General features: G+C 45.9%; 1 protein-coding gene across 4 annotated transcripts in view; it reads left to right on the top strand.

Annotated features, from left to right (window-relative positions):
- Nucleotides 1-10,833, top strand: part of LYN (LYN proto-oncogene, Src family tyrosine kinase) — a 94,901-nt gene extending 84,068 nt beyond the window's left edge. For all 4 annotated transcript variants that reach the window (XM_040487766.1, XM_040487767.1, XM_040487764.1 and 1 more), the window contains exon 13: nucleotides 9,341-10,833. In XM_040487766.1, coding sequence (XP_040343700.1) covers nucleotides 9,341-9,543 — 203 coding nt within the window. In that variant the 3' untranslated portion in view covers nucleotides 9,544-10,833. The remainder of the gene's footprint in view (nucleotides 1-9,340) is intronic.
- The last annotated feature ends 14,654 nt before the right edge of the window (nucleotides 10,834-25,487 follow it).

Raw genomic sequence — 25,487 nt, 5'->3', positions numbered from 1 at the left:
GCTTAACCCCAGGCGCCCCTTCCCTTTGTTTTTCTAATTAATTCCACCACTTAATGCCTGGAAGGCGCCTGGCACTCTCGTAGGCGTTGCCGTTACGAGGACGTTTTGGACACAGGTGCCCTTCCTCGGCAGTACACCTGTCAGAGGAGGAAACAGACACAACAGTGAGGATTTACAATGCTTTTTGGCTAGTTTTGAAACAGATTATATTGTATAAAGTACTTTGGAGTCTCTGCCTCTTCAGGAAGGGACCACCTCTGCTTCTCGGTGAAAGATCTTCCCAGTCTGTAACTTACTGAATGTGAGGCCATCCATTCAGTGTCTCTAGATTCCTAACACCCGAAGCCCTTGGAGCCAGACTGTGCCGGCCCGCCCTTTTTTCCCAGGATCCATGCCTGAATATGCAGGAAGAAGGATTTCTCCCAAAGCCTCCACATTTTTGTTAATGTTCGGCTTTTTGCAAAATCGATGATACGATGAAATTACAGTTAAATCTTTAATGTTTCAATCGTTCCCTCATTCAAAAAAATACCTGAGGGCGCCGGGCACCTCGAGGTGCCTGGATGCCGCAGTCACAGCTCCTGTGCCTTTGAGAGCTGATATCCTAGCAGGAAGGGACTGGTAACAGTCAACTGGGCGACGGACTGTCAGAGGGCGCAGTGGACTATGGAGTAGCTTAAAGATCAGTGAGTAGGGGAGGAGGGTAGCTGGTTGTCTACTGTGATCCTGGTGGCAGCAGGGACTCAGCAATTTGAGGAGGGAGCCACAGGGCTGTCTGGAGGGCCCGGTGACCCACAGGGGAAACAGCCATTGTATGACTTCCTGAGGCCCCGTGGTTTGGGTCTCAGTGAGTGCTTGCCGGATGAATGAATGAACGAATGACGTGCCATTTAACGTCTAGACAGACACCGTGCTATGGATGAGAAAAACTTGTGGACAGAGTAGCAATGTGGCCTTCGTGCTCCTGATCACCCTCAGTGCGGTTTTGGGATGAGCCATGGAGAATCAGGGACCAGGGGACCAGGGAGGGGAGAGCCTCAGGCGGTGGGCTGACCGTCCCATGAAATCCTTCTTGTACCAACGTTTCATATTCTGACTGCCAACCCCGCTCTAGATGCCGAAGTGAATGAAAACACTACTATAAAATGGGGAAAATGTTTTTTTTTATTTATTTATTTTGAGAGAGACAGTGTGAGTGTGGAGGAGCAGAGAGAGAGAGAGAGAATCCCAAGCGGGCTGCATGATGCTGGTGCAGAGCCCAACGTGGGGCTCGAACTCATGAAACCGCGAGGTCATGACCTGAGCTGAAACCAAGAGTCTTTTGCTTAACCAACTGAGCCACCTAGGTGCCCAAGGAAAATATTTCTGGATCAATCCTGATATCTGACATTACATATCTGTATCTATCATCTGGATCTGTATCTATACAGAGAGATTGTAAATTACGTGTATAATCTGAATCTGATCAGATAAACATTTGACTTCATAAAATGATATGTGATACGTAGGATATGCTCCACAGCGACATACAGGCGATGCCTGTGAGGCTCAGAGGAGACTCGGGCCCAGAACTGAATCACTAGCCCCTTGCAGAGCTGCTTCTGAACCCCAGGCCTGAACCCCAAGAATACCTTGTTCTCATTCACTGTGCTCAATGCCCAGGATTTAAAAATATTTAGGGGAAGAAAGTCATTAAAAATGTTAAAAAAAAAAAAAAAAGGAAAAGAAAAGTAAAGCAGTAGAAAAATGGTGGGGGGAGGGGGGATACAGTAAAACCAACCAGAAAGCACTGATTGCTCTGTTCCCCAGATAGCTTGTCCCCCAGATGGCTTGTCCCCTGTAAAGACGGGGGATGTGAGATACTGTCAGGAACTCTGGATTGGTGAGGTGTTCCAGTCGTGAGGGTTGTAGAAGATGAGAGCTTCCAGCATTAGGACATGTGAGCAGAATTGAACAATCCTATTTACTTAAATATCAGAGGACTTGATTCACAGGTAACATGGAAATTAGTGAATATTGCCAACACAGGCCATATCCATCACTGCTATAAAACTTCTTGTGGGAGAGAGACCCCACTGATAATTGAGTTATCTGGGCATATTTTCTCTACCTGGAAGAGTGCTGGAGATGCTTTTTTTTTTTTTTTTAGTGGTTTAGAAACCACTTTTTTAAAAGTGGTTTGTAAAATTAATGGGAATAAGAGAAAGGGAGGGAACAAAAAGGAGATAAGGAAGTCAGATATAAAGTGAACATGTATTTTAAAAGAAATCAAAGACAGGGCGCCTGGGCGGCTCAGTCAGTTAAGCGTCCAACTTTGGCTCAGGTCATGATCTCGCGGTTCGTGAGTTCAAGCCCCGTGTCGGGCTCTGTGCTGACAGCTCGGAGCCTGGAGCCTGTTTCAGATTCTGTCTCCCTCACTTTCTGCCCCTCCCTGACTCACACTCTGTCCCTCGAAAATAAACATTAATAAACAAAATAATAATAAAAGACCAGAAGGTGAAATATAGCAAAATGTTACTATCCTTGGGCAGTAAAATGATAGGTTATATTAATTTTCTTCTTGATAAACTTCTGATGTTTCTAAGTTTTAAAAAATTACGTCTTTATTAAATATTTCAATTCTTGCTCAAGTAATATATGTTCATCAAAAAACCAGGTGGTATGGAGAGACTTCTAATGAAAAATTGCCTCCCTGGCCTCATGCTCCTCAAAGACATTTACTTTCACGAATTTTAGTCATTGTAATATTTGTTGCTCAGAGGGGCACCTGGGTGGCTCAGTGGGTTGAGCATCCGACTTCGGCTCAGGTCACGATCTCATGGTTTGTAAGTTCGAGCCCCGCGTCAGGCTCTGTGCTGACAGCTCGGAGCCTGGAGCCTGCTTCGGATTCTGTGTCTCCTTCTCTGTCTCTTCCCCTCCCCTGCTTGTCTCTGTCTCTCTCTCTCTCTCTCTCTCTCTCTCTCTCTCTCTGTGTCTCAAAAATAAATAAACATAAAATTTTTTTTTTAATATTTGTTGCTCAGAATTCAAAATACTCTACTCATACTAGTCTCTCTTAAGTAAAAATGTTCCCCATTTTACTTACCATTAAGTAGGAATATGGTCACATGGTTCTAAATTCAAGACCTACGGGGAAGGATATGGTGGCAGTTCTGTGTGCCTTTCATCCCTAACCTCCAGCCGTACAACCCCCCTTGCCCCCTTGCCCCCATAGGAACCATTGTTATCAATTTCTGCTGAACTGAACAGAGACATTCTAGAAATATTCATGCAGATACAATTAAAGGTGTACCAAAACACATGTTGACTGGGTTCCAAAACTGGTTATCACCCACATAGAACAAACTTCTGGGAATAAGAGAATAAAAGGTACAAATCCATTTTGATCAGTAAAATCAAAATGCTAGTAGTCACATACTAAGTATAGGGTAGATGGTAGGAGTGTCATTTCCCATTTCAGTTCTCTGTGTTGAAATAGGTACATTGAGGAGGCACGAACTTCTGGAAAGGTCTTTTTCTTAACACGCCTTTTACAAACAGGCTTTTGTACCTGTTAATCCTATTTTGGGCAGATCCCTCAAATCCTTTGTTTTCAATTACTGTGAGTCCATTTCAACAATTTTCTGCTGTGTTTTAAAGTTCTTAGCCCCCCTGGGCTCAGAGCGGTGAGAAATGGTTTTTGTCAAGCATTCTCTTGTTCCCATTGATGCGTGAGCTCTGAATGACTAAAGACAGCTTATCACGGTCATGAAAAAAATTTTTTTTTTAATTTTTTTTCCAACGTTTATTTATTTGTGGGACAGAGAGAGACAGAGCATGAACGGGGGAGGGGCAGAGAGAGAGGGAGACACAGAATCGGAAACAGGCTCCAAGCTCTGAGCCATCAGCCCAGAGCCCGACGCGGGGCTCGAACTCAAGGAGTGCGAGATCGTGACCTGGCTGAAGTCGGACGGTTAACCGACTGCGCCACCCAGGCGCCCCGGTCATGAAAATTTGAGGCTTCAGAGGTGATACTCTGCTTGTACTTCATACTTAGGACTCTTCCCGAATGGGGCTTTTTCTTGAGAGACTCGCGACCTAAATAAAATTAAACCACTAAGTAAGTACCGTTATCGAATTTGCTTATGTTGTAAATGCTCGTACAGCAAACCTTTCACCTAGAATGTTAAACAGATTCCTCCGCCGAATCTGCCTTCCTAAGTGGCTTAGCCACAGCAGATGGCTTCCGAATCCCATCCTGTGTCCCGAATCCCCTTGTTTTTTTTTTCCATGGAAGAACTCAGGATCTTTCTATCTCCCTGAAATGTCATTGGTCATCATGTTACTCTGAGTAACTGTTTGTCCTTTCTACTTGGAAACTTGCGGCCGTAAATTCTGGGAAATCTTCATAGGTAGCTTCCTCGAAACTCCTCCTCCCCATTTTCTGTTCTCTTGCTGGATCACGTACGGGGAGGTTGAGGCTCATGTCTGTTCGTGGCTTCTGTCATCCTGCCCTTTGGTACTGCTCGAAGGCTTTATCTGCCCACCCTTCCTTTGATGAGGGGTCTTACGGGAACGAAGGTCTGCGGTGGTCCAGGCTCACCAGTCAGCACCCTTCCGGGACAGTGTCCTCAGGTGTGTTCTCTGGGAACATTTAGTTTCTTCAGAAGAGAATCTCCAGGTCCTGCCTGTGGGGGACCAGCCTGGCTGTCAGCACTCTGGAGGTGCACTGGGGAGGGGGCCTCAGCGTCTTCTGTGGTTGTTTGTGGTTGTATTTTTTTGTTATTGTCGTGAGATATACACAGAGTAACCACAGTAACCACGGTTGCCATGGTAACCATGTTCAAGTGCACAATTCGGTAGCAGTGAGTACGCTCCCCTTGTCGTGTGTCCATCACTACCCTGCATTTCCACAACTTTTTCATCACCCCGGACCTAAGCTGTAGTAAGTCCCCAGCCCCCTGCCTTCCAGCCCCGGGCAGCCTCTGTTTTACTTTCCGTCTCTGAATTTGGCAAGTCCAGGTACCTCCGATAAATGGAATCATACGGCATTTGCCCTTTTGCGTCTGGCTTGTGTCCTCAAGGTCCGTTCCGGTTGTGGTGTATGTCGGGAGGGTCCCGTCTTCCCACCCTCAGCCTTCCTCCTGAGTCTCCTTCAGCCTGCACTTTACCCCCACCTCCACGGGGGCTGGCGTTCCCGAGCGTGGGCTTGTCGCCTTCAGTCTCTCCAGCGCCAACGTGGGCCACCTGCCAGGCAGGCTCCGGGTGCAGTCTGTCTGCGGCCGCCAACGTCACCCTTCTGTTGAGTGTGTGCGGTGACTCCGTGTGGGAGTTCCCCAGGGTGTGCCGGGAGGACACATCCTGCCTGTTGGTGGTGATCCTCTCGCCCAGGTGCTTCTGTTCCACGTGCCTGCTCCTGGCTCAGACCACGTCTGCCTCCGGGTGACAAGTGTCTCCCGGTTTCACCAAATGCAGAGCTGAAGTCTCTATTTCTTGTTCTCCTTGTGTTTTAGGATACATTAAACGGGGGAGGGGGAGGAGGTGGGGCAAAAGATCCTTACTTCCCTATCCTAAAAGCAAACTGCAGTCATATTCATATATGAATTTTCTAAAGAAAATAGAGGGGATCTTTGTGGTTGGGGTTTTGTTTTGCTTTGCTCTTACAAAGAAAAAGGAAGTTTGAAAATGACAAAGTTTCCTGAAGCATCATGTCTTTCCTGGCTGTTTCTTTTTTGAATGTTTGTTTATTTTGGTGAGAGAGAGAGAGACAGTGTGAGTGGGGGGGAGGAAGGGCAGAGGGAGACACAGAACCTGAAGCAGGCTCCAGGCTCCAAGCTGCCTGCACGGAGCCCAGCGCGGGGAATCGAACTCACAAACCGTGAGATCGTGACCCGAGCTGATGTCGGACGATTAACCGACGGCCCCACCCAGGCACTTTCCTGGCTGTTTCTTACCAGACACGTCCAGCGTGTGAAGTGGAATCAGGGGATTCATCTGCTGTGAATACTCACCTTGGTCACAGACGGTGCTCAAAAGAAAGAGACAAAAACCTGCCCTTTTGGAAGTATTAGGGGGTGGGAGGCTGTGGTCCCATAGCAGCTGCTACTCCCTCGCTCACACGCACAGAGGGCCCCTTGTCTCTAAAGACTCATGGTCTCTGGGGCCTGCTGGACTCCCATTCAGAGGGGAGAGAGTTGCTAACTCTCCATTCCTTTTCTGTTCTCGGCTGCACTGCGTTTTTCTCCTCCCTGTGCTCCTTCACCAACTTTCAGTCTCTGCTAATTCCTACCCACACCTCCCTCTCCTTGAGGGCATCCTCCCCGCTGGGCTGCGTGCCCTTTGAGGACCAGACTCTGTCTTAATCATCTCTGCGTCTCTCAGAGCCTAGTGCTAGCTTTTCCGTCACCAGCCAATGGGTGTTTGCTTTCTTTAACCTCACACAACAGAGCAAGGACCAAGTATCAGGTTTAACCTTGCGGTCTGGTTGAAGTCTCCCTGCCCCCCCTCCCTTTCTTCCCTAAGACTCCTCATTGGATAGCCTCGTTGTGCTTCTTGACTTACGTGTGCACTCAGATTTCTCTCTGGTCCTCTTATCAAGTCAAGTTCCCTCAGGCAGGATGGAGCACACCTGGCCTTTCTGTGCATCACGGAGAGTTCTTCAGAGTTTAGGAAAACAGAGGAGAATGAGGAAAGAAAACTCTGCAGTGAGCCAAGCGGGGGCGGGCTAGAAAATCATCTCTTCTGTGGGCACGTTCTGACCGTTTATTCAGCTAGGGTTTCTCCAGGCGGAAAGCAGAAGAGAGGGGACGCCTGGGTGGCCAGTCGGTTAAGTGTCCGACTTTGGCTCAAGTCTTGATCTCGTGGTTCGTGGGTTTGAGACCCGCATCGGGCTCTGTGCTGACAGCATGGAGCCTGCTTAGGATTCTGTCTCTCTGCCCCTCCCTGACTTGCGCTTTCTCCCTCTCTCAAAATAAATAAATAAGGGGCGCCTGGGTGGCTCAGTCGGTTAAGCGTCCGACTTCAGCTCAGGTCTTGATCTTGTGGTCCGTGAGTGGCTCTGTGCTGACATCTCAGAGCCTGGAGCCTGCTTCAGATTCCGTGTCTCCTTCTCTCTCTGCCCCTCCCCCACTTATGCTCTGTCTCACTTTGTCTCTCAAAAATAAATGTTTAAAAAATGTTTTTAATAAATAAACTTTAAAAAAAGTGAAACACGTATTCCTAAGAAGTTTGCTGGTCCAGCTGCCGTTGTCTATCATCCTGGGTGTAATCCTCCTACCAGGATCGCAGAGCCTCGCCCAATGCCCAAGTAGAAGCAAATACAGAGATTTCAACTGAAATTTATCCAAGTGAGCTTGGCTAGTTACAAGAGCCAGAGAAATGCTGAAGTCACATAATTTATGGAGACTGGAACCCCAAATGAATAGAGTGTTGCACATCGGTCCCTTGGCTTCAAGCAATGAGAATAAGTTGAAGTCTTTCCATTAGAACATTCCTGTTACACAAATATCTGAAGCTAGTGTTTCAACAGACTTGAGCAAAATTAATTCACCGTGTAAATAAACAACTTTCAGGAGATCCTAACTATTGTAAGGTTGGCTTGGATCTTTCCATTTCAAAGACAAGGACTTTTCCAAGACTGAAATAATGATGTCTTCTTTCAAGGGTTTAAAATCCATGCAGGGCCTTCAGTCATTGTGTCCTTAGAAAAAGAAAGGTTAGTTCAGGGCAGAGGAGTTCAAAGGTCGCCGATCATGCCCCACGGTAAGAAATAAACAGAAAGTCCGCTCCACAAACAAAACAAAAGTTTTCACAAAATCGCACTAACTTTTACTACGTGCGGGGCATTCTGATCTTTTCTATTTTATTCTGTTATAATGTATTTTTAAAAACTGGTAGCTCCCTAAAAAAAAAAAAAAAAAAAGGTCAATTTGTTGATCTCAAATCCAATGTATGTAGTGACCCACAATTTGAGAAACACTGATCAGAGAATAAAATCACAAGAACGCTCTGTTTCAAATCTGGTCAAAGACCTTTCACTTCTAGCTATCTCTTAGAACCTTCTCAGTGACCGCCCCTGGTAAGACCTATGGCTAATGGAAAGGAAATTGTTGTAATGAATGGAACTCCTCGTATGCCGGGTATCAGATGCTACGTGGAAACATTCTGCATGACTCAGCTTTTTCCCTACACGGTAAGGTATCCACACAGTCGGCAAAACATACAGATGTAGATACCCCATTTCAAACACGGAGGGAAATGTTCTTTTTTCTTCCTTAAAGCTGTTCTCAGGGTCAAAGATGGACAGTTGCCCACATGAAAGGCCACCCTTCGTTACCAGTCCTCTTGCAGAGCTCAGTAGGAACGACGAACACTCCCCTTCCCTCACTGGACGTTAAGAACATACACATTCTAGAGTCAGTGTGAGCTCTGCACTGAAGTCTTTTTAGGGGACAATTTCATGATTGGGACATAATCCACTGGACTGGCTGATTTAAGGATTTTGACTTCCTTTAGTAAACTTATGTTGAAAAGCTGATTTGAAAAAACTACGTTGGTACGAGATAACGTACGCGAGGATGATTTTTTTTGGTATGTGTATTACAGGTAGAAGTTGGAAAAAATACCGCAAAAGAAATGGAGATTGAGGGTTAGAATTGGGTTTGGCTAGATCATTTAAGGCCAGTCAAGTCCATTATCCTTTTGCCATTCAAAGAACCTGCTCTGTCTTCTGCTTCTCTCCTTTGCCCGTTTTCCCTCTGGCAAACCGAATGCCGTCTTGATCCCCTTCGTAGTAAAAGTTACGCGTTATTTAGTTGCTTACCGAACCCTCCTTAGCCTCCCTATCCATTTGCAAGGGCTGCTGTAACGAAGTACCGCAGCCTAAGTAGCTCAAACCACAGAAAGGAATTTTCTCACGGTTTCGGTGGCCGGAAGTCTGCGACAAGATGCTGCCAGGCTGGGCTTTTCCTGAGGCTCCTCGTTGGCCTGGAGAGGGCCATGTTCTCGCTGTGTCTTCGCGTGGCATTTCCTCGGTGCCCACTCGTCCCTGGTGTCTCTGGGTCCTAATCTCCTCTTATAAGGAACATCAGTCAGATTGGGTGAGAGCATACCCTCAAGGCTTCATTTTAACTTGATTACCTCTCTCAAAGCCGTATCTCTGCCCCGTGGTCACGTTCTGAGATGGAGGGCTAGGACTTTAACGTGTGAATTTATTTGGGGGCCGGGGTGGGGGACACAGTTCAGTCCATGACAGCATCTACGGCTCGCTTCAAGAGTGGATGTAGGATGCCAGGAGCGGAAAGACCACTCCAGTGCTCGACCCTCGGTCAGGTTGCTAAATGGTACATTTCTTTTGCTTTAGGGCGAACTAATGCCGACGTGATGACCGCCCTGTCGCAGGGCTACCGGATGCCCCGCATGGAGAACTGCCCCGACGAGCTCTATGACATCATGAAAATGTGCTGGAAAGAAAAGGCAGAAGAGAGGCCGACGTTTGATTACTTACAGAGTGTCCTGGATGATTTCTACACGGCCACGGAAGGGCAGTATCAGCAGCAGCCTTGACGCCCAGGGAGGCTCGTGGCCATCGGCTGGGACGGCTGCCTCATTCGAGAGGAAAACATGACCGTCGCTGGTTGTGCTAGTCTTTCATATGCTAGGATCATCTACCGGCCCTGCTTCCTGAAAGCGAGGCCAAGTTACTCAGGAAGAACACTCTCGACATGGGCAAGTATTCTCTTTCTCATCGGCTGATGCCCACCGGCAGCCGCGCGGACCGCACCCAGCCGGCAACCTTGCTTCGCTAGACCGACGTCTGCCTTCGGAGAAGAAGCCACCTGTTCCGTCCAACAGGCACCCACCTCGGCCTCTTGTTTACAACTCGATGTGGGACTCGTGGGCGCAGAGGCCCTCGCAGTGAATCTCAAACAGTAGCAGAGTGAAACTCATTCCTAAAAAGCGAAGTAACCAGACGCAGATCACGACCCTCGTTTGCATTTTCTCTCTGCCTTGGCTTATCTGTTAAAAAGGAAAAAAAAAGAAAAAAAAAATTACTAATCCGATTGTTACGTTTTGCAGCTGAAGTCAGAAGGTTAAAATGGTCTCTCCCAGATTGCAGTGATTTCCCTTTCCCCTAAAGTCTGAGGCTGTTAAAGATTTTCCTTCCACGGAGACGGCTGGGAACTCCCAGACACGAAGCGTGCTCTCCTGTTCTGTTTCCTATAGGAGGGTGTGTGGTTTGTGAGTGTGCACAGATGTCGTGTGTCGCCACACAGACCCCACCGACGGCCAGGGCTGGCCCAGACCTCCCAGGAAAGAGAGAAGAACCAAAGGAACTGCTGTACCCTCAGAAGGAATATTTTGAACGGCCCAGCGTTTCAATTCCCCAGTTTCCTATCTGAGAGACTTTTTTGACCATGTACTTTGGGTCAAACAATAAGATTCTAATCTCTGCAGAGCCTTATAAAAGGCCTTCTAAGACATAAGAATTCTCTTTATTGCTTCCAATGATTTGAACGTTATTTTAACGATGGAATGTTCATTTTCGTTGTACTCGAGAAAGTAAAAACGCCATATTTGGGTCTATTTTTGTGATTCATCCATCTTTTCTAAATTGTGTAAGGTGTGGGTGGGACTATTTATACGAGGATACGAAAGGAACGGAAGTGACTGAAAGGCTCAAATGAGCTCCTGCAGCAAGGGAGACGAGAGGTCTTGTTTACTAAGTTGTTCTACTGTGAGCTTCGAATAGAAAATGCTACATCACATCGTGTTTCACTTATGCTGTTGTGTATATACCTAATATTGCTGTTTTCTTGATTTTATTTGAATACACCTGGCCCAGTAACATCTCAAGCTTTTTCCTTGTGTCCAACATTTCCAGCTCTCGTCAACGTAGAAGTGAGTACCGGGTGGGGGCAAATGAGAGGCGATTCCATACAGGCACATCGTTTAAAAAACTTGGACAAGGTCTACCTCCATTCCTTTGAGCGTTTCCAGATTGGAAAACTGGGACGTGACAGTCTGGCTCTCCCTTTATGGGGGCCAAATAGGATTTGTTTTCAAATAGGCTTAGCAGGCACCATTAGAATTTCATTTTGTGTGTGTCGCCTAGGTGTTGGGTACCTAGGGGAAGGGATAAAATATTCTACTTTCCTGTGCAATCGTTTTTAAACGTCCTTTTTAAAATATTCTAAAGTTCTTGATTCACAAATGCCATATTCACGGAGGGAGAGTATTATCACCATAGAACGTCTGCACAGCTGATCACTTGATTCACCCACCTGTTCACATTTCATTTCAGAAATCACACGTATGACCCAGCATGTTCTATGGAGAGCAAGTGTAAAGAATCCCTAAAGCAGAAAGAAACGTCTAGAAAATTAGTAAGTTTATCTTCGCCCGGTTTTTCTTTTCTCAATTCTGCTTCCTTTCGCCATTTTACGGTCCACTTTTCCCTCCCAATCAAGCAGGTGATCTTTTCCTCCATCACCTGGGGCCTCGTCACTCAGTCGCAGGATGTGCTCCCGTCACATCATACCCCGTGGACAGCATGGGTCTCTCCCCTTGTCAGTAGGATTCCAGCTGCCTCATGACCGGCAGGCAAAATGAGGGCCTGGGCATGTTTGTATCATCTTGGGGGGGGCGGGGGCGCGGACCAGAATGCCTTACATCAGCACATCCCAGCTCATTACTGGGGACTTGAAAAGGAGCATGGCCTCAGGTCCCGCCATTGTTGTTCCGCAGGAGGGCTGTAAGTCACTGTGCTTGAGAGGCTTCCCCGGTAGATAGCTGGTTTACCCAGGCTTGAGAGTCCCTCCCTTGCTTTGGTCCATAAGGCAAAGTTAATTGCTCAAAGGAAGGCCAGCCTGCACTTTCCTCAGATGCCCCCAGGGACGACAGAGGAATACAGGAGGAAGGAAGAGGGAAAATGTGCCTTCTTCCTCTTTTGTGGCCACGAAGCTCACTGAATCCAGAGTAAAACTCATAGGCTTGACCCTGGTGTCCTCAGTAGAAGGGACACTCTATAGCCCCTCCAAGATGCCTCCCGGGATTCTGTCGGAACCGCCCTGGAAAAGCATACTGCCCAGGCCTCCTAGGGAAGATAATATACTGCGGAAGCCTTGATGCCTGTCCCAAGAGTGTGTAAAAGAGGCCAACAAAAGGAAGCACCATATTTATTTACTCAGGCAGTGGGATAGCTCCAGGGCACTGAAATGTAAATACAAACACATTTCCAATTTAGCCTCTGGTGATGGCTTTCCTTGTATCTTTTCCTTTGCTCAAATACAAACTACATTGGGGCAGTAGCTGCTGAAAGGCGCGCAGTACTGAAAACACCAGCATCGGGGTGCGCTTGATTGAACTAAAACAATTGTTCATCCCATAGCTGAGCTCCCTGGCCTCTATGAATGTCATTGCCGCCTCCACAGCCCATTAGTTCCTTGTTTTCTCAGATGAGATCTCACCACCCATCTTTCCTCCCGGGATCTTTGTTTTCTTAGCAGATTAAGTGACCATGAGCCTTGCCATTCTTCCTGATGGAAACGGCGGTTATAAACCTACAGAGATAACTATACACCCGCCAGTGGCTCGGCGCTCTCTTTTGTACTTGGGCACGTTGCAAAAATTACCTGTAACTCACGCCGCAACCCTGGAAGGTATGGCCCGTGCTATCGCTATTTAACGGCTGAAACCTCAGGTGCATTGAAGGCCACCGGAGGAATAGACTGGCTTCACATCATGTCGTTTCCTTGTGAGATAAGTGAAAGGCTTTTACAGCAGGACTCATTTGAGCATTCCAGGCGCGCAAAGGAATCACTTACAAATTGCTTCATTGGAGTCTGCGCAGGTATGAGGGAAAATTTCTGAGTAATTTTAACTTGAGAAGAGAGGTCAGACAAGAGCTCAACTCACTACTCACACCTTTTTAAAAAGACAGTTGAGGGGTGCCTGGGTGGCTCAGTCAAATTAAGCATCTGACTTCAGCTCAGGCCATGATCTCATGGTTCATGAGTTCGAGACCCGTGTCAGGCACTGTGCTGACAGCTCGGAGCCCGGATCCTGCTTTGAATTCTGTGTCTCCCTCTCTCTCTGCTCCCCCCCCCCCCACTCATGCTCTGTTTCTCTGTCTCTCAAAAATAAGTACACATTAAAAAAAAAAAAGATGATAAAAAAAACAAAGACGTTCTTTCCTAACGTGCAATTCAGACCATGTGGAAACACTACATTCAATTCTGAACGCTCGATGGTGAATTCTCAAATCTGAACGGCTCTGGAAAAGTCATTTGGATGTGGGCTATGGGGTACGTGAGAAAGAATTGGGAGCATGTCAAGTGTGGAAGTCTTTGGGCAGTCGGGGAGAGCCACACCACAGACGTTTTGACGTAAAGGAGATAAATGGAATCATTTAAAAAACGTTTGCTCTGTCAGAGAATTCATTTTGAATCCTACTTTGTAAGACATTCTATAAGTGGCTCGGCACACTCCTAATCTCTTTTTTGTCCTTGCACTTCGCTTTAAATAGGGTGCTCGGTGGGCTAACAGTAGTCATTCAATGCGGTGCTTTACCCGAACACTTCCCTGAGGACAGGAAATGTAGCAGACGCCTTAGGGACATGGACGGTGAGTCTCAAATTCCTTGCTTTAAGGAGACAAGTACAGGGACGCTACAGGTAATGCCAGAAACCTATCATATGGGAAAAAAGAGGTGGAAAATGTGAAGATCATTCCGAGGAGAGATGGCGAAGCTGGTTACAGGAACAGGCGTGGAGATGAAGACAAAAGTCTTCGTAAAGAAGTGGCATCCGGGACTGGCTTTGCAGGGGGACGGGGGCGCTGGCAGGCGGACAGGAGACTCTGCAGAGAGAAGCTTCCGAGAAAGGACGCAGCAGGCAAGAGGCAGGGGCAGAGTAGCGTGGGAAACACCAAAGGGCAGAGCCCCCCAGCCCGGTAGAAGGAGGGCCCTGCTACTCAAACTCGAGATTGCGTCAAAATCACCCGGAATTTTTTTAAAACTGGGGCGCCTGGGTGGCTCCATTGGTGAAGCATCTGACTCCTGGCTTCATCTCAGGTCATGATCTCGTGGCTTTGTGGGTTCGAGTCCTGCGTCGGGCTGTGCGCTGGCAGCGTGGAGCCTGCTTGGGATTCTCTGTCTCCCTCTCCCTCTCTCTCTCTCTCTCTCTGCCCCTCCTCCACTTCACCACTGTCTCTGTCTCTCTCAAAAATAAATTCAGGGCGCCGGGGTGGCTCTGTTGGTTAAGCGTCCGACTTCGGCTCAGGGCATGATCTCGCAGTCCGTGAGTTCAAGCCCCGCGTCGGGCTCTGTGCTGACAGCTCAGAGCCTGGAGCCTGTTTCAGATTCTGTGTGTGTCTCTCTCTCTGCCCCCCTCCCCCCGCTTGTGCCCTGTCTCTCGCTCTTAAAAATAAACATTAAAAATAATTAAAAAAAAAATAAATGAATAAATGTAAAGAAAAAAGAAAAGATTCATTATAACAGATCACTGCCCCCGACCCTGAGTTCCTAGTTCTGGGGTGGGGGTCTGGGGAGGGACCCAAGAACAGCAGCCGATATTCCTGAGTCTGGACCACCCTTTGAGACCCACTGGACGTACAGGTGCTCAGCAGCTGGGGAACCCAGTCAACTAGGATGAGCCACCTCGTGGAGAAAATATGGGCTCCTGGATGAGGAGAAGGAACTTTCTTACAGCACATGGGTGGTGGCCCTACACATTCGAGGGGGCCTCAGGCGAGGCGGTTCAGCATAGAGGTGGCGGCCCTTGGACAGAGGAGCCACGCTGTTGCCTGGCTTTCTACCCCGGCTCTACTTACCGTGCTCAGCTACAAAATAGGGGTAAGAGTGGTCCTCCCCTCCCTGGGTTGTTATGAGGAATAAATCATGTAATAGTTCATTAGGAACCAGGCACACAGTTGAGCCAATGCGTTTGTGAAATGAAAGCGTGAAATCAAGGGATGCCTGGGTGGCTCGGTCGGTTGGGTGTCCAACTTCGGCTCAGGTCCTGATCTCACGGTTTGTGGGTTCGAGCCCCGCATTGGGCTCTGTGCTGCCAGCTCGGAGCCTGGAGCCTGCTTCGGAGTCTGTGTCTCCCTCTCTCCCTGACCCTCCCCCACTCATGCTGTCTCTCTGTCAAAAATAAATAAAACATTAAAAATTTTTTAAAAATTAAAAATAAATATGAAAAAAAAATTAAAACACAATGTCAGAAAATCACATGATGAAATCCAACCAGTGAGCAGTGTGAGGGACGGATGGACAGGAAAACCGATGAGGAGGCTGTTAGGGCAGCCCCAGCGGGGGGAAAATAAGCGCCCAAACTGTGACTGGCATGCTTTGGGAGACACTGTGGATGCAGACCATCTCAGGGCCTTGCCTGACACCCTGAGACTGGCTTTCTCCAGATGTGGAATGGGGTGCAGAGATCTGTTTGTGTGGCTTTTTTTTTTTTTTTAACAACCTGCCCCATCGGTGAGATCTGATTTCAGTATTCAAATTATAACCCTGATAAATGCAACTAGGGAACTGGATTTTGGCGTTGGGAACTGTTAGGGTGGAATTGTGTTCTTGGGGCGCCTGGGTGGCTCAGTCGGTTAAGCGGCCGACTTCGGCTCAGGTCACGATCTCGCGGTCCGTGAGTTCGAGCCCCGCGTCGGGCTCTGTCCTGACAGCTCGGAGCCTGGAGCCTGTTTCGGATTCTGTGTCTCCCTCTCTCTGACCCTCCCCTGTTCATGCTCTGTCTCTGTCTCAAAAATAAATAAACGTTAAAAATTAAAAAAAAAAAAAAAAAAAAAAAAAAAAAAGGAATTGTGTTCTCCCAAAATGGTATGCTGAAATGCTAACCTCAGGGACCTCAGCATGTGACCTTATTTGGAAATGGGGTTGTTACAGATATAATTGGTTAAGCCAAGAGGGACTGCACCAGCAGGTCCCTAACCCTATATAACGGGTGCCCTTATAGAAAGAACATCCTGGGAAGAGAGAGAACGCGCATAGACCGAAGACTATGTCAGGAGCCCCAGGGAGAAGAAGACTGTGGGCAAGCCCAGGAGAGAGGCCTGGAGCAGATCCTTCCCTCAAGCTCTTGGAACAACAACAAACCCGCCAACAACTTGATCTCTGACTTCCGGGCCTCCAGAACTGCGCGCGATTAAATTTCTGCTGTCGAAACCACCCCGGTTGTGGCGCTTTGTTACCTCGGCCCTGGCCCATTAACACAGCAGCCTAGGGAAATTACAGGAGTGGCCAATAAAAGAGAAATTCGTGGAAAGCAGGGATAGGGAGGGAGAGGAGAGCGAGGCCGGCCAACAAGACAAAGTGTGTGCCGAGGCAGGAAGTAGGGAGAGCTAACGTGGGGTGCCATCCAGGCTCCGGAGGCCTCAGCAGTATGTTTCCAAGTGTGGGTTTTGAACTCAGCGTACTCAAGTGGAGCGAGGCCAACAGAGGAGGAGACAACAGCCATTGAAAACAAGAAGTTCCCCGGAGAAGAGGGAGCTCCAGGCCATGCCAGGAAGTGCTGGGGGTGGGGGGGTGGGAGGGGAAAACAGGGCCACAGCTTTCTGGTGGTTTCTGCAGGCAAGGCGGGGCCAGCAGGTTTAGGACTGGCTCTGGGATAAAGTCAGGACGACATCAGCCGGCTCTGGGGCCTGGGGCGAGCTAGCTGACAGTTACCTGGGCCTGGGGGATAGTGGTCCCAGTGTGGGAGCAAAGGTTAGGTGGTGGGGTGTGGGCTTTGGGTCGCATGTGAAATGCATGCTCCCAGGGGAGTCATTCGCTGTCTCTAGGAATTGATTGACCCTGGGGAGGGGCGGGGGACAGCCAGACCTTACTGAACCTGCCCAACGAGCCCCGCCCCCCCCCCTTCGGCTTCCTAAGAGCGCCAGAGGGAGAATCACGACTGGATGGAGAGTTCTGACCCAGACGCAGACCAGAGCGATCTCTGACTCTTAGTATGGCGAAACATCCTAAGAGAGAGACAGAGAGACACGATGGTGGCGTGTTTGCAGCCACCATCCTGGGCACACGCACGTGCACGCACGCAGGCGTGGTTATCATCAGTCGCCAACGTCTTCCGCCGCATCATTATTCCAAGGGATAGGGAAGTGTGCCGAGCCTTTTTTTTTTTTTTTTAGACATCAAAGTATTTCAGAGACAGAATGCTTTCCTATTCTCTCTTGCCAGAATCCTCAGAGATTGGGGTGTTTCGTTGTTAACGATGTTTAAAAGGACTTTGATCCCCAAAGAAACCAGAACTCGTGGATGAGAAAGAGAAGTGAATTGATCTCGACTGGGGTGGGGGGGATGTATAACAGTAAACTACCAGCTGTTTATCAATCAACTAATATTTATCGATTGCCTGCCGTGTGCTAGGCGTGGTCGTGGGTATTGCCCTCGCTGGGGTGTATTTCATATTGAAGGAGACCTAGAGGGCTTCTGGGTGGCTCAGTGGGTGAAGCATCTGACTTTGGCTCAGGTCGTGATGAGCCTGAGTCCCGCTTCGGATCGTCTGCCCACCCCCCCCCCCCATTTCTCTCTCAAAAATGAATGAACGTTAAAAAAAGATACCTAGACACGCACACCATCACGACCGTGCACACACACACGCGTGCACACACACACACACACACACACACACACACCCCTAGTCATTTCTGTGATCATTAGTTCTCTCAACAGCCGCTTCCCATCGGTCAACAGCTTTAAAAATATCCAAACCATATTGCAGATAACTGCTCGGGCTGTGGTAGGAAATGAAGAGAAAGAGAGAACGAAAAACGTTAAGAATCAGATTAAAACCTTCAACTCCAGAGAGTAGAGTAAAAGAGATAAGGACTTTCCTCCTTGACCTAGCCAGAGTGTGACAGAGAATCCCTTTCAGGAGTGAATCCAGCTATGCACCAGCATCTAGGAGAATGCTCTGGAGTGGAAAATAGGGTTCTCTGAGAGGAGAAGACGTAAACCTGAGGCAGAGGAAGAGGTGAGAATGTGTCACACTCCTCACAGGGCGGAATTTGAAAATGGGGAGTCCCCACTGGACACACCTCCCCAAACCAACATTCAACAACGTGTGTGAGGTTTAAAGCCTGAATGTTCGGAAGATGCAGCCCCACAAAAAAAAGCCCTGTGCTGCTAGACCAAGTAATGCAAAAAAACAAGGACTGAACTCTTCTCCTGCGAGAGAAAAATAGTTTAAAACCTTTTTAAAACTGGCAGCAGGAAATCTCTTTTCAATCCTCAATATATTACCTCCTATCAAATGTAGGAGTCTGGCTTCTGGGGTTTTCTGGGGTTTTCGCGCTACTGTGCTACCTTATTAACGAACCTTGTGGATAGTACAGGAGCGTAATTAAGCGGAGATCTTAGGGAGAGATGTGAATTCTCACTGTTCTGCCTACTTATGAGAGCGCTTGAGAGGGTTATGTGGCCAGTGCTGCCCAGGATGTGTATTCTTCTCCTCCTGTCTTTTCTTGAACAGAATCGAATGGGTCACACAACTTCCCCGAGTTTCAGCAAAGCAGTAAGAATGTGTGCTAGTAAGGGCAGCCCCCAGGCTCTGAACTAGACAGCATGTCTCCAATAAGTCTTGTGTCTCATCAGTCAGCACACATTTTGTTGAGAGGCTCAACCATTGACTTCTTGCCTCCTCGCACAGTCTGGACAATATTTTTCCCTTTCTTTCAGTGGGTTAGCCTCATATGATTTGCCCAATTTCATAAAATCTGATCGTGAATTAAGAGCTTCAAAAACATCAGGGCGCCTGGGTGGCTCAGTCGGTCGAGCGTCCGACTTCGGCTCAGGTCATGATCTCACGGTCCATGAGTTCGAGCCCTGCGTCGGGCTCTGTGCTGACAGCTCAGAGCCTGGAGCCTGCTTCTGATTCTGAGTCTCCCTCTCTCTCTGCCCCTCCCCGACTCATGCTCTGTCTCTCTCTCCCTCTCAAGAATAAATAAACATTAAAAATTAAAAAAAAAAAAAAGCTTCAAAAACATCCATGCTATTGTTGGACTCAGCTCAACTTCTAGAAATCTTAGATATGTAAAAATACTTAAGTAACTTGTAGATTCAAACACATTCATTTCATCACTATAATTCCAACATATTGAAACTTTCTAAATAGCTAATTTATTCAGTCCTTATGTGTTAAAGACCTGCTATGCATCCAGAATTATGCAATACACTCAGGATATTTATGGGCTAATTTTAATCAAATTAAAACAGGAAAGGTTAATTGATTATGTAAAACATTCTCTTTAAAGTTTTTTGTATTATTTATTTTGAGAGGAGAGAGAGAGCACGCATCAGCAGGGCAGAGGCAGAGAGAGAAGGAGAGAGAGAGAGAGCACGCGTGAGCGGGGCAGTGGCAGAGAGAGAATCTCAAGCAGGGTCTGCACTGTCCACACAGAGCCCGATTTGGGGCTTGAACTTGTGAACCGGGAGATCATGACCTGAGCAGAAATCAAGAGTTGGACCCTTAACCGACTGAGCCACCCAGGTGCTCCTTATGTAAAACATTTTAAGTGATATATATATATAATAATTAATATTTTATATGTAATATATATTATAACTAATATATTTAATATTTTATATCTAATATATATTTTATTTATATATACATTTATATAAAATTAAATATATATTCTATATATATAAATGAGACAGGAAAATGTTCATAATGTATAGTTAAATAGAAATAACCCACATATCAAATTACTTACAAAGAATGACTAGACCCATTTTTTAAAAAAAGAAACGTTGAAAAGTTTGCAAAGCAAGGACAAAGAAAAAAGAAGGCACTTCAAGAGTACACACTCAAGTCATAAAGACTGAATTGTGCTTTTTCCCCCTACTTTTATCTATCTTCCAATTTTCATTATTGTCTATTATTTTAGTAATGGAAAGGAGAAATGCCCACAGAATAATGAAGCTAAATACTATTTGTAGATCAAACAAAATCTATTAGAAAGCAAACAAGTTGCTTAAAAGAAGCAACCCACAGCGATGGTGGTATGTCAGAGGGACACAAGAGCCATTTGAAAGAGCTCCCAAGGGCCAAAGCTGGAAGGATTTGAGTAACCAAATAAGTAAAGTAGTATTGGATTATGACTCAGAGTGTAAAATAAAAATTCATGAGTCCAGACCGGTATAAATAAATAATTCAACAAATAAATAAGTGGAGGCGAAGAGAAAATGTTTCCATGCAGAGGAATTCAAATAATTTATGTAGATGTTTTGCCTTCAACGAGGTAAAGCAGAACAGCCCAACCCTTAAATGTCCGCTGTGCATAGAGACTTCCTTCCAAAGAGGACGGCATGGGAAGGGAGGGATAAGGTAATGTGAGTGAAGAAACCTGACAAACATTGCCCCAGCTAGGTGATAAAAGTCTACATTATCAACAGTGATTGGTCACATTGACAATATGTACCCTTGATGTGATAAAATGGCACTTTCACGTCTGTAATCTTCCTCCCCCAAATCTATAACCCCAGTCTAATCATTAGGAAGCATCAGACACATTCTAATGCAGCGGCATCTTATAAGACAGCCAATCAGCAACATTCGAGACCTTCAAGGTCATCAAAAATGAAGAAACTGTCACAGCCAAGGGGAGCCAAAGGAGACATGAGGACTAAATCTAGTGTGGTGTCCTAGATGGGATCCTGGAACAGAAAAGGGACATTAGGTAAAAACTAAGGAAATCTGGATAAAGTGTGGGCTTTAGTTAATCATAATGTATCATTAATAATGATACATTATTATTAATAATAACGTATCAACATCGATTCATTAGTTGTGACAATTGTACCATAATAGGCAAAACTGGATGCAAGGTATATGGGAACTTGCTGTACGACCTGTGGAATTTTTCTGTAGATCTAAAACTGTTCTAAAAATAAAGTTTGTTAACAACAGTCACGGAAAGGTAAACAAGTTCCATGAGTCTGCTCTGGGTACCATGAAGCCGGAAAGAGTTACCATCCAGTCATCTTCCTTTACCTAACATCTTACTTAGAGTTACATTCTTCAAGAAGTCCACGTTTGTTTCAAGTGTAGATGCTTATTCATAAAGTTAAAACCTCATTAAGAACAAAAAGTAAAGGGAATATTTTTATCTGACTTTTGGAAAATAACAAACCAACCCCTGACAATAGGCTTAAAAAAAAAAAAAACCAAAAAACCTTAGCATTCCAGTCAATTCCTTCAGGGGACAGCGCCATCTTGTGTTCAGTCACATAAGTGACCCAGTGGTGGTTCTGGTTCCCTCTCTGTGGGCGGCTGTACATTACCTTAAGTCCTCTTTCAAAGCTGAAAAGAACAATGAAATGGACATGTATCTCCACCCCACGCCCCCAGAAAGCGCTCATAATCTCAAACAACCCGAGTCATCAAGTTGAAATAACCTGGCTGCATTTACAACTTCAGCCTTGAATCTTTCTGTTTGTAAAATGCCTGTGTCTGTTTTCAAAAATTCAGTCCAAAAATAATGTGTATGAAAGAGATTTTGTCAGAAATACAAACTCGTGAAAATTTGTAATAATGTGGTCACTGTTCAAAACGTATAAAATAACTTACTCCTTATAAAACAGCAGATCTGAATTCCAGCTGTCCGTTCCAGAAAACTGCAAAGCTGTGACAAGTTACTATTGTGTTAACTTCAGTCCAGCACATACATAAAGTGCCCTTGCTTAATGAGTTCATGCCTATTTTAATATGAGATTGTTGTTCATAAAGTTATATCTTTATTAAGAAGAAACGGTAAAAGGGGGGGGAGAATGGGCTCCTTTAATTAAAGTCTTAAATATCTCAAGTGAAAAAACTCAAATGATTAGTTAATATATATTGCTCTTGAACCTGAATGATTTTTCAAAATGTGTCACAAAAAGAAACATGGCTGAAAAACCAGCACCTTCCAATTGCAAATAACCAAAGAGGTAGTTTGCCTAGAATATAAATGGCAAAAATTGACTCCCCACCCCCAATTTCTTCTGTGCTTGGCGTACAGAATAGTGGGGGAAGAAACACTCCTGTTACTAATTTGAATGACACTTCTTATTCTTTTTTGACCACACAGACATATTAAGATAGGCCCTGAAAGGAATCATTCCCATGATGCCTTGAATTAAGAGGTATGTCCGTGTATTAAGAAGTCACCTCTCAGGTAAGATGGGTTTGGGGCTTTGTTTTTCAGATTTTATTAACATTCAGTTAGTAGAGCTTAATGGCACTGATAACGACTTAGCCAGGTTGTAATTTATTCCAGTGTTTTGCTTTGTTTTTTCAGAGTAAAACTTCTCTTAGATTTGGAGCTTAGACGTTTTCCTGAAAGCAAACAAATTGTTGTCCCACTTAAATGATGATGATCTGAGTTATGATGTGACTACAGACAATTTGCCCCATTTTATTGGTTGATGTATTTTCCCTGGCCATATTAAAATTATCCAGCTATTGGGGCGCCTGGGTGGCTCAGTCGGTTGAGCGGCCGACTTCGGCTCAGGTCACGATCTCGCGGTCCGTGAGTTCGAGCCCCGCGTCCGGCTCTGTGCTGAGAGCTCGGAGCCTGGAGCCTGTTTCAGATTCTGTGTCTCCCTCTCTCTGACCCTCCCCCATTCATGCTCTGTCTCTCTCTGTCTCAAAAATAAATAAAACTTAAAAATAAATAAATAAATAAATAAATAAATAAATAAATAAATAAAATTATCCAGCTACAAAACCAACCAACCAACCAATGACATCAAGAAAAACAGAAAATGTATGACATGTAAAACACATAACAAAGAAGTAGAGAGTGTTTTCTCCTAAAGGGTTTAGTCCCAAGAGACCTGGGTGGTAATAAACCACAGGGAAAGAATTTGGACAAAACTGACTCTGACAATAAGCATGGATATGGTCACCCCTTCTTACCTGGAAACGGGTGTCTCTCTTCCCATAGTCATGAAACGCCCTCCCTGTGCATCTCTAACCCGGAATCATAGCTGCAAAGAGGCGCAAGCCTGGTGCCTTTCCACTGTCTAGCATTTCCAGCTCAGCCTTGCTTTGTTGTTCCCCCGGGTCACCTCTTATCAATAGGGATATTTATGAGATAAAACAGAGTTGGCTTTTCCCATTACAGACAGAGAAAGCCAAATACTTCTCCTAGTGATAGAAACAAACAGAAAGTGGAGCTGTCCAAGGAAGTGATGACACTGGAGCAGAAAATTAGAGTTTGGGACAGAGTCCACAGTGATCCAACAATGGCGCTGATCCATGCTAGAGATCTTCGGAAACAGGAAGCAGCAATTTGTAATCCTCTGCCCATGAGGCTCTAGACAGAGGCTCTAAACAATGGGGGAACTTCTGTAGAAAGTGTGCGCACAAGAAACAGGTGACCTGCACAGAGCGGTCGGGCGCAAGGCTGGAGAGGTCCCCAGGACAACGGGCTAGGGTCTTCCTCCTCCCAACATGTACTGGGCATAATTACATCAAGTCCATTGGAAAGATTTTCCTTTTCACTTGAACTTACCAGAACTATCATGTCTTTCCTTCCTGAACTGAAGAAGCAGACCAAAGGTGAGCTTCAGCAAATGTTCAGCACGGACAAAAACTAGCCTGTGTTACAAGAAAACACCTTCGTGAACCTCCAGGATCCAGAAGAAGAAGAGCCTGGGTTTTTGATGACCAAAGACAGACAGACTTGCATTTTATGGCACTGATTCTGAAGGTTTTGCTTTTTCCTTCTCAAAATCTAGGACATTTCAAAGAAAATATTGGGATTACCGCTTTCAGTCTAATAAAATCTTGGGACGTGGTACATTTCTTTCTAAGTCGGTATCATAAATGTTCTGTCCTGGGATGGCTTTCGCAGATTTAGGGCTTTCAAGCATCTTAAAAGCATCCTCCATGGGGAGGAACCATTGTCCGCCACCAACTCCAACAAAAATAGAAAACAAAACAAAACACTGGCCAGGACTTTATGAGGAGAGGGTTGGAATCTAGTGGTGCTGGGAAGGAAGAGCCTTTGCTGTGCTGATACGTCTCATGAAAATTAGTGGGTCGTTGGGTGAGGAAGACAGATATTCAGCAGAGGGGCGCCATCAAAGAACCAGGAGAGCTGCCCCATCAGGATGGGTCGTGGGAGCAAGCCCGTGGGGCATGCGCAGTAGAGGTAGAGGGCTCACCTGCAGTGACCGCAGCCTCTGTGGACTCTCCACTGTTGTCCACGGAAGGCAAATGTGACAGTTGTTGTCACTGGATTTCATTACTTAAACATCATCTGTAAACTGAGGATAATGCTATCTGCTTCTAGATTCAGGAGTAAATGAGCTAATATGTGTGGAGACGTTTACCACAGTGTCCGACACAGAACAAGCACTAGAAAAGGATTTTATTTTTTATACCTCAGAAAATGACATTAAGGATTCTTACAGGTAATAAATGCTGGGCATGGGGCGCCTGGCTGGCTCAGTCAGTGGAGTGTGTGACTCTTGATCTCCGGGCTGTGAGTTCGAGCCCCACGTTGGGTGTAGAGATTCCTTAAAAAGAAAATCTTAAAAAAAATTAGGAGCCACAAATATGTGGCCAATTAATCTTCAACAAAGCAGGAGACCGTATCCAATGGAATAAAGACAGTCTCTTTAGCAAATGGTGCTGGGAAAACTGGACAGCAACATGCAGAAGAATGAACCTGGACCACTCTCTTACACCAGACACAAAAATAAACTCAAAATGGATGACGGACCTAAATGTGAGAGAAAACCATCAAAATCCTAGAGGAGAAAACAGGCAGCAACCTCTTTGACCTCAGCCACAGCAACTTCTTACTCGAGATGTCTCCAAAGGCAAGGAAATAAAAGCAAAAATGAACTATTGGGACCACATCAAGATAAAAAGCTTCTGCACTGCAAAGGAAACAATCAACAAAACTAAAAGACAACCAACAGAATGGGAGAAGGTATTTGCAAATGACATATTGGATAAAGAGTTAGTATCAAAAATCTATAAAGAACTTACCAAACCCAACACCCGAAAAACAAACAATCCCTTGAAGAAATGGGCAGAAGACATGAACAGATACTTTTCCAAAGAAGACATCCAGACAGCCAACAGACACATGAAAAGATGCTCAACATCGATCATCGTCAGGAAAATATAAATCAAAACCACACTGAGATACCACCTCACACTGGTCAGAGTGGCTAAAATTAACAACTCAGAAAACAACAGATATTGGCGAGGATGTGGAGAGAGGAGAACCCTCTTGCACTGTTGGTGGGAATGCAAACTGGTGCAGCTGCTCTGGAAAACAGTGTGGAGGTTCCTCAAAAAATTAAAAATAGAATTACCCTACAACCCAGCAATTGCACTACTAGGGATTTATCCAAAGGATACAGGAGTGCTGATTTGAAGGGTCACATGCACCCCAATGTTTATAGCAGCATTATCGAAAGTAGCTGAAGTATGGAAAAGAGCCCAATGTCCATCAACTGATGAATAGATAAAGAAGATATGGTATACATA

This window comes from Herpailurus yagouaroundi, unplaced genomic scaffold, assembly GCF_014898765.1.
Source record: "Herpailurus yagouaroundi ecotype Mexico unplaced genomic scaffold, PumYag 165, whole genome shotgun sequence".
Lineage (NCBI taxonomy): Eukaryota > Metazoa > Chordata > Mammalia > Carnivora > Felidae > Herpailurus > Herpailurus yagouaroundi.
This window is presented reverse-complemented; position numbering and strand designations above follow the sequence as displayed.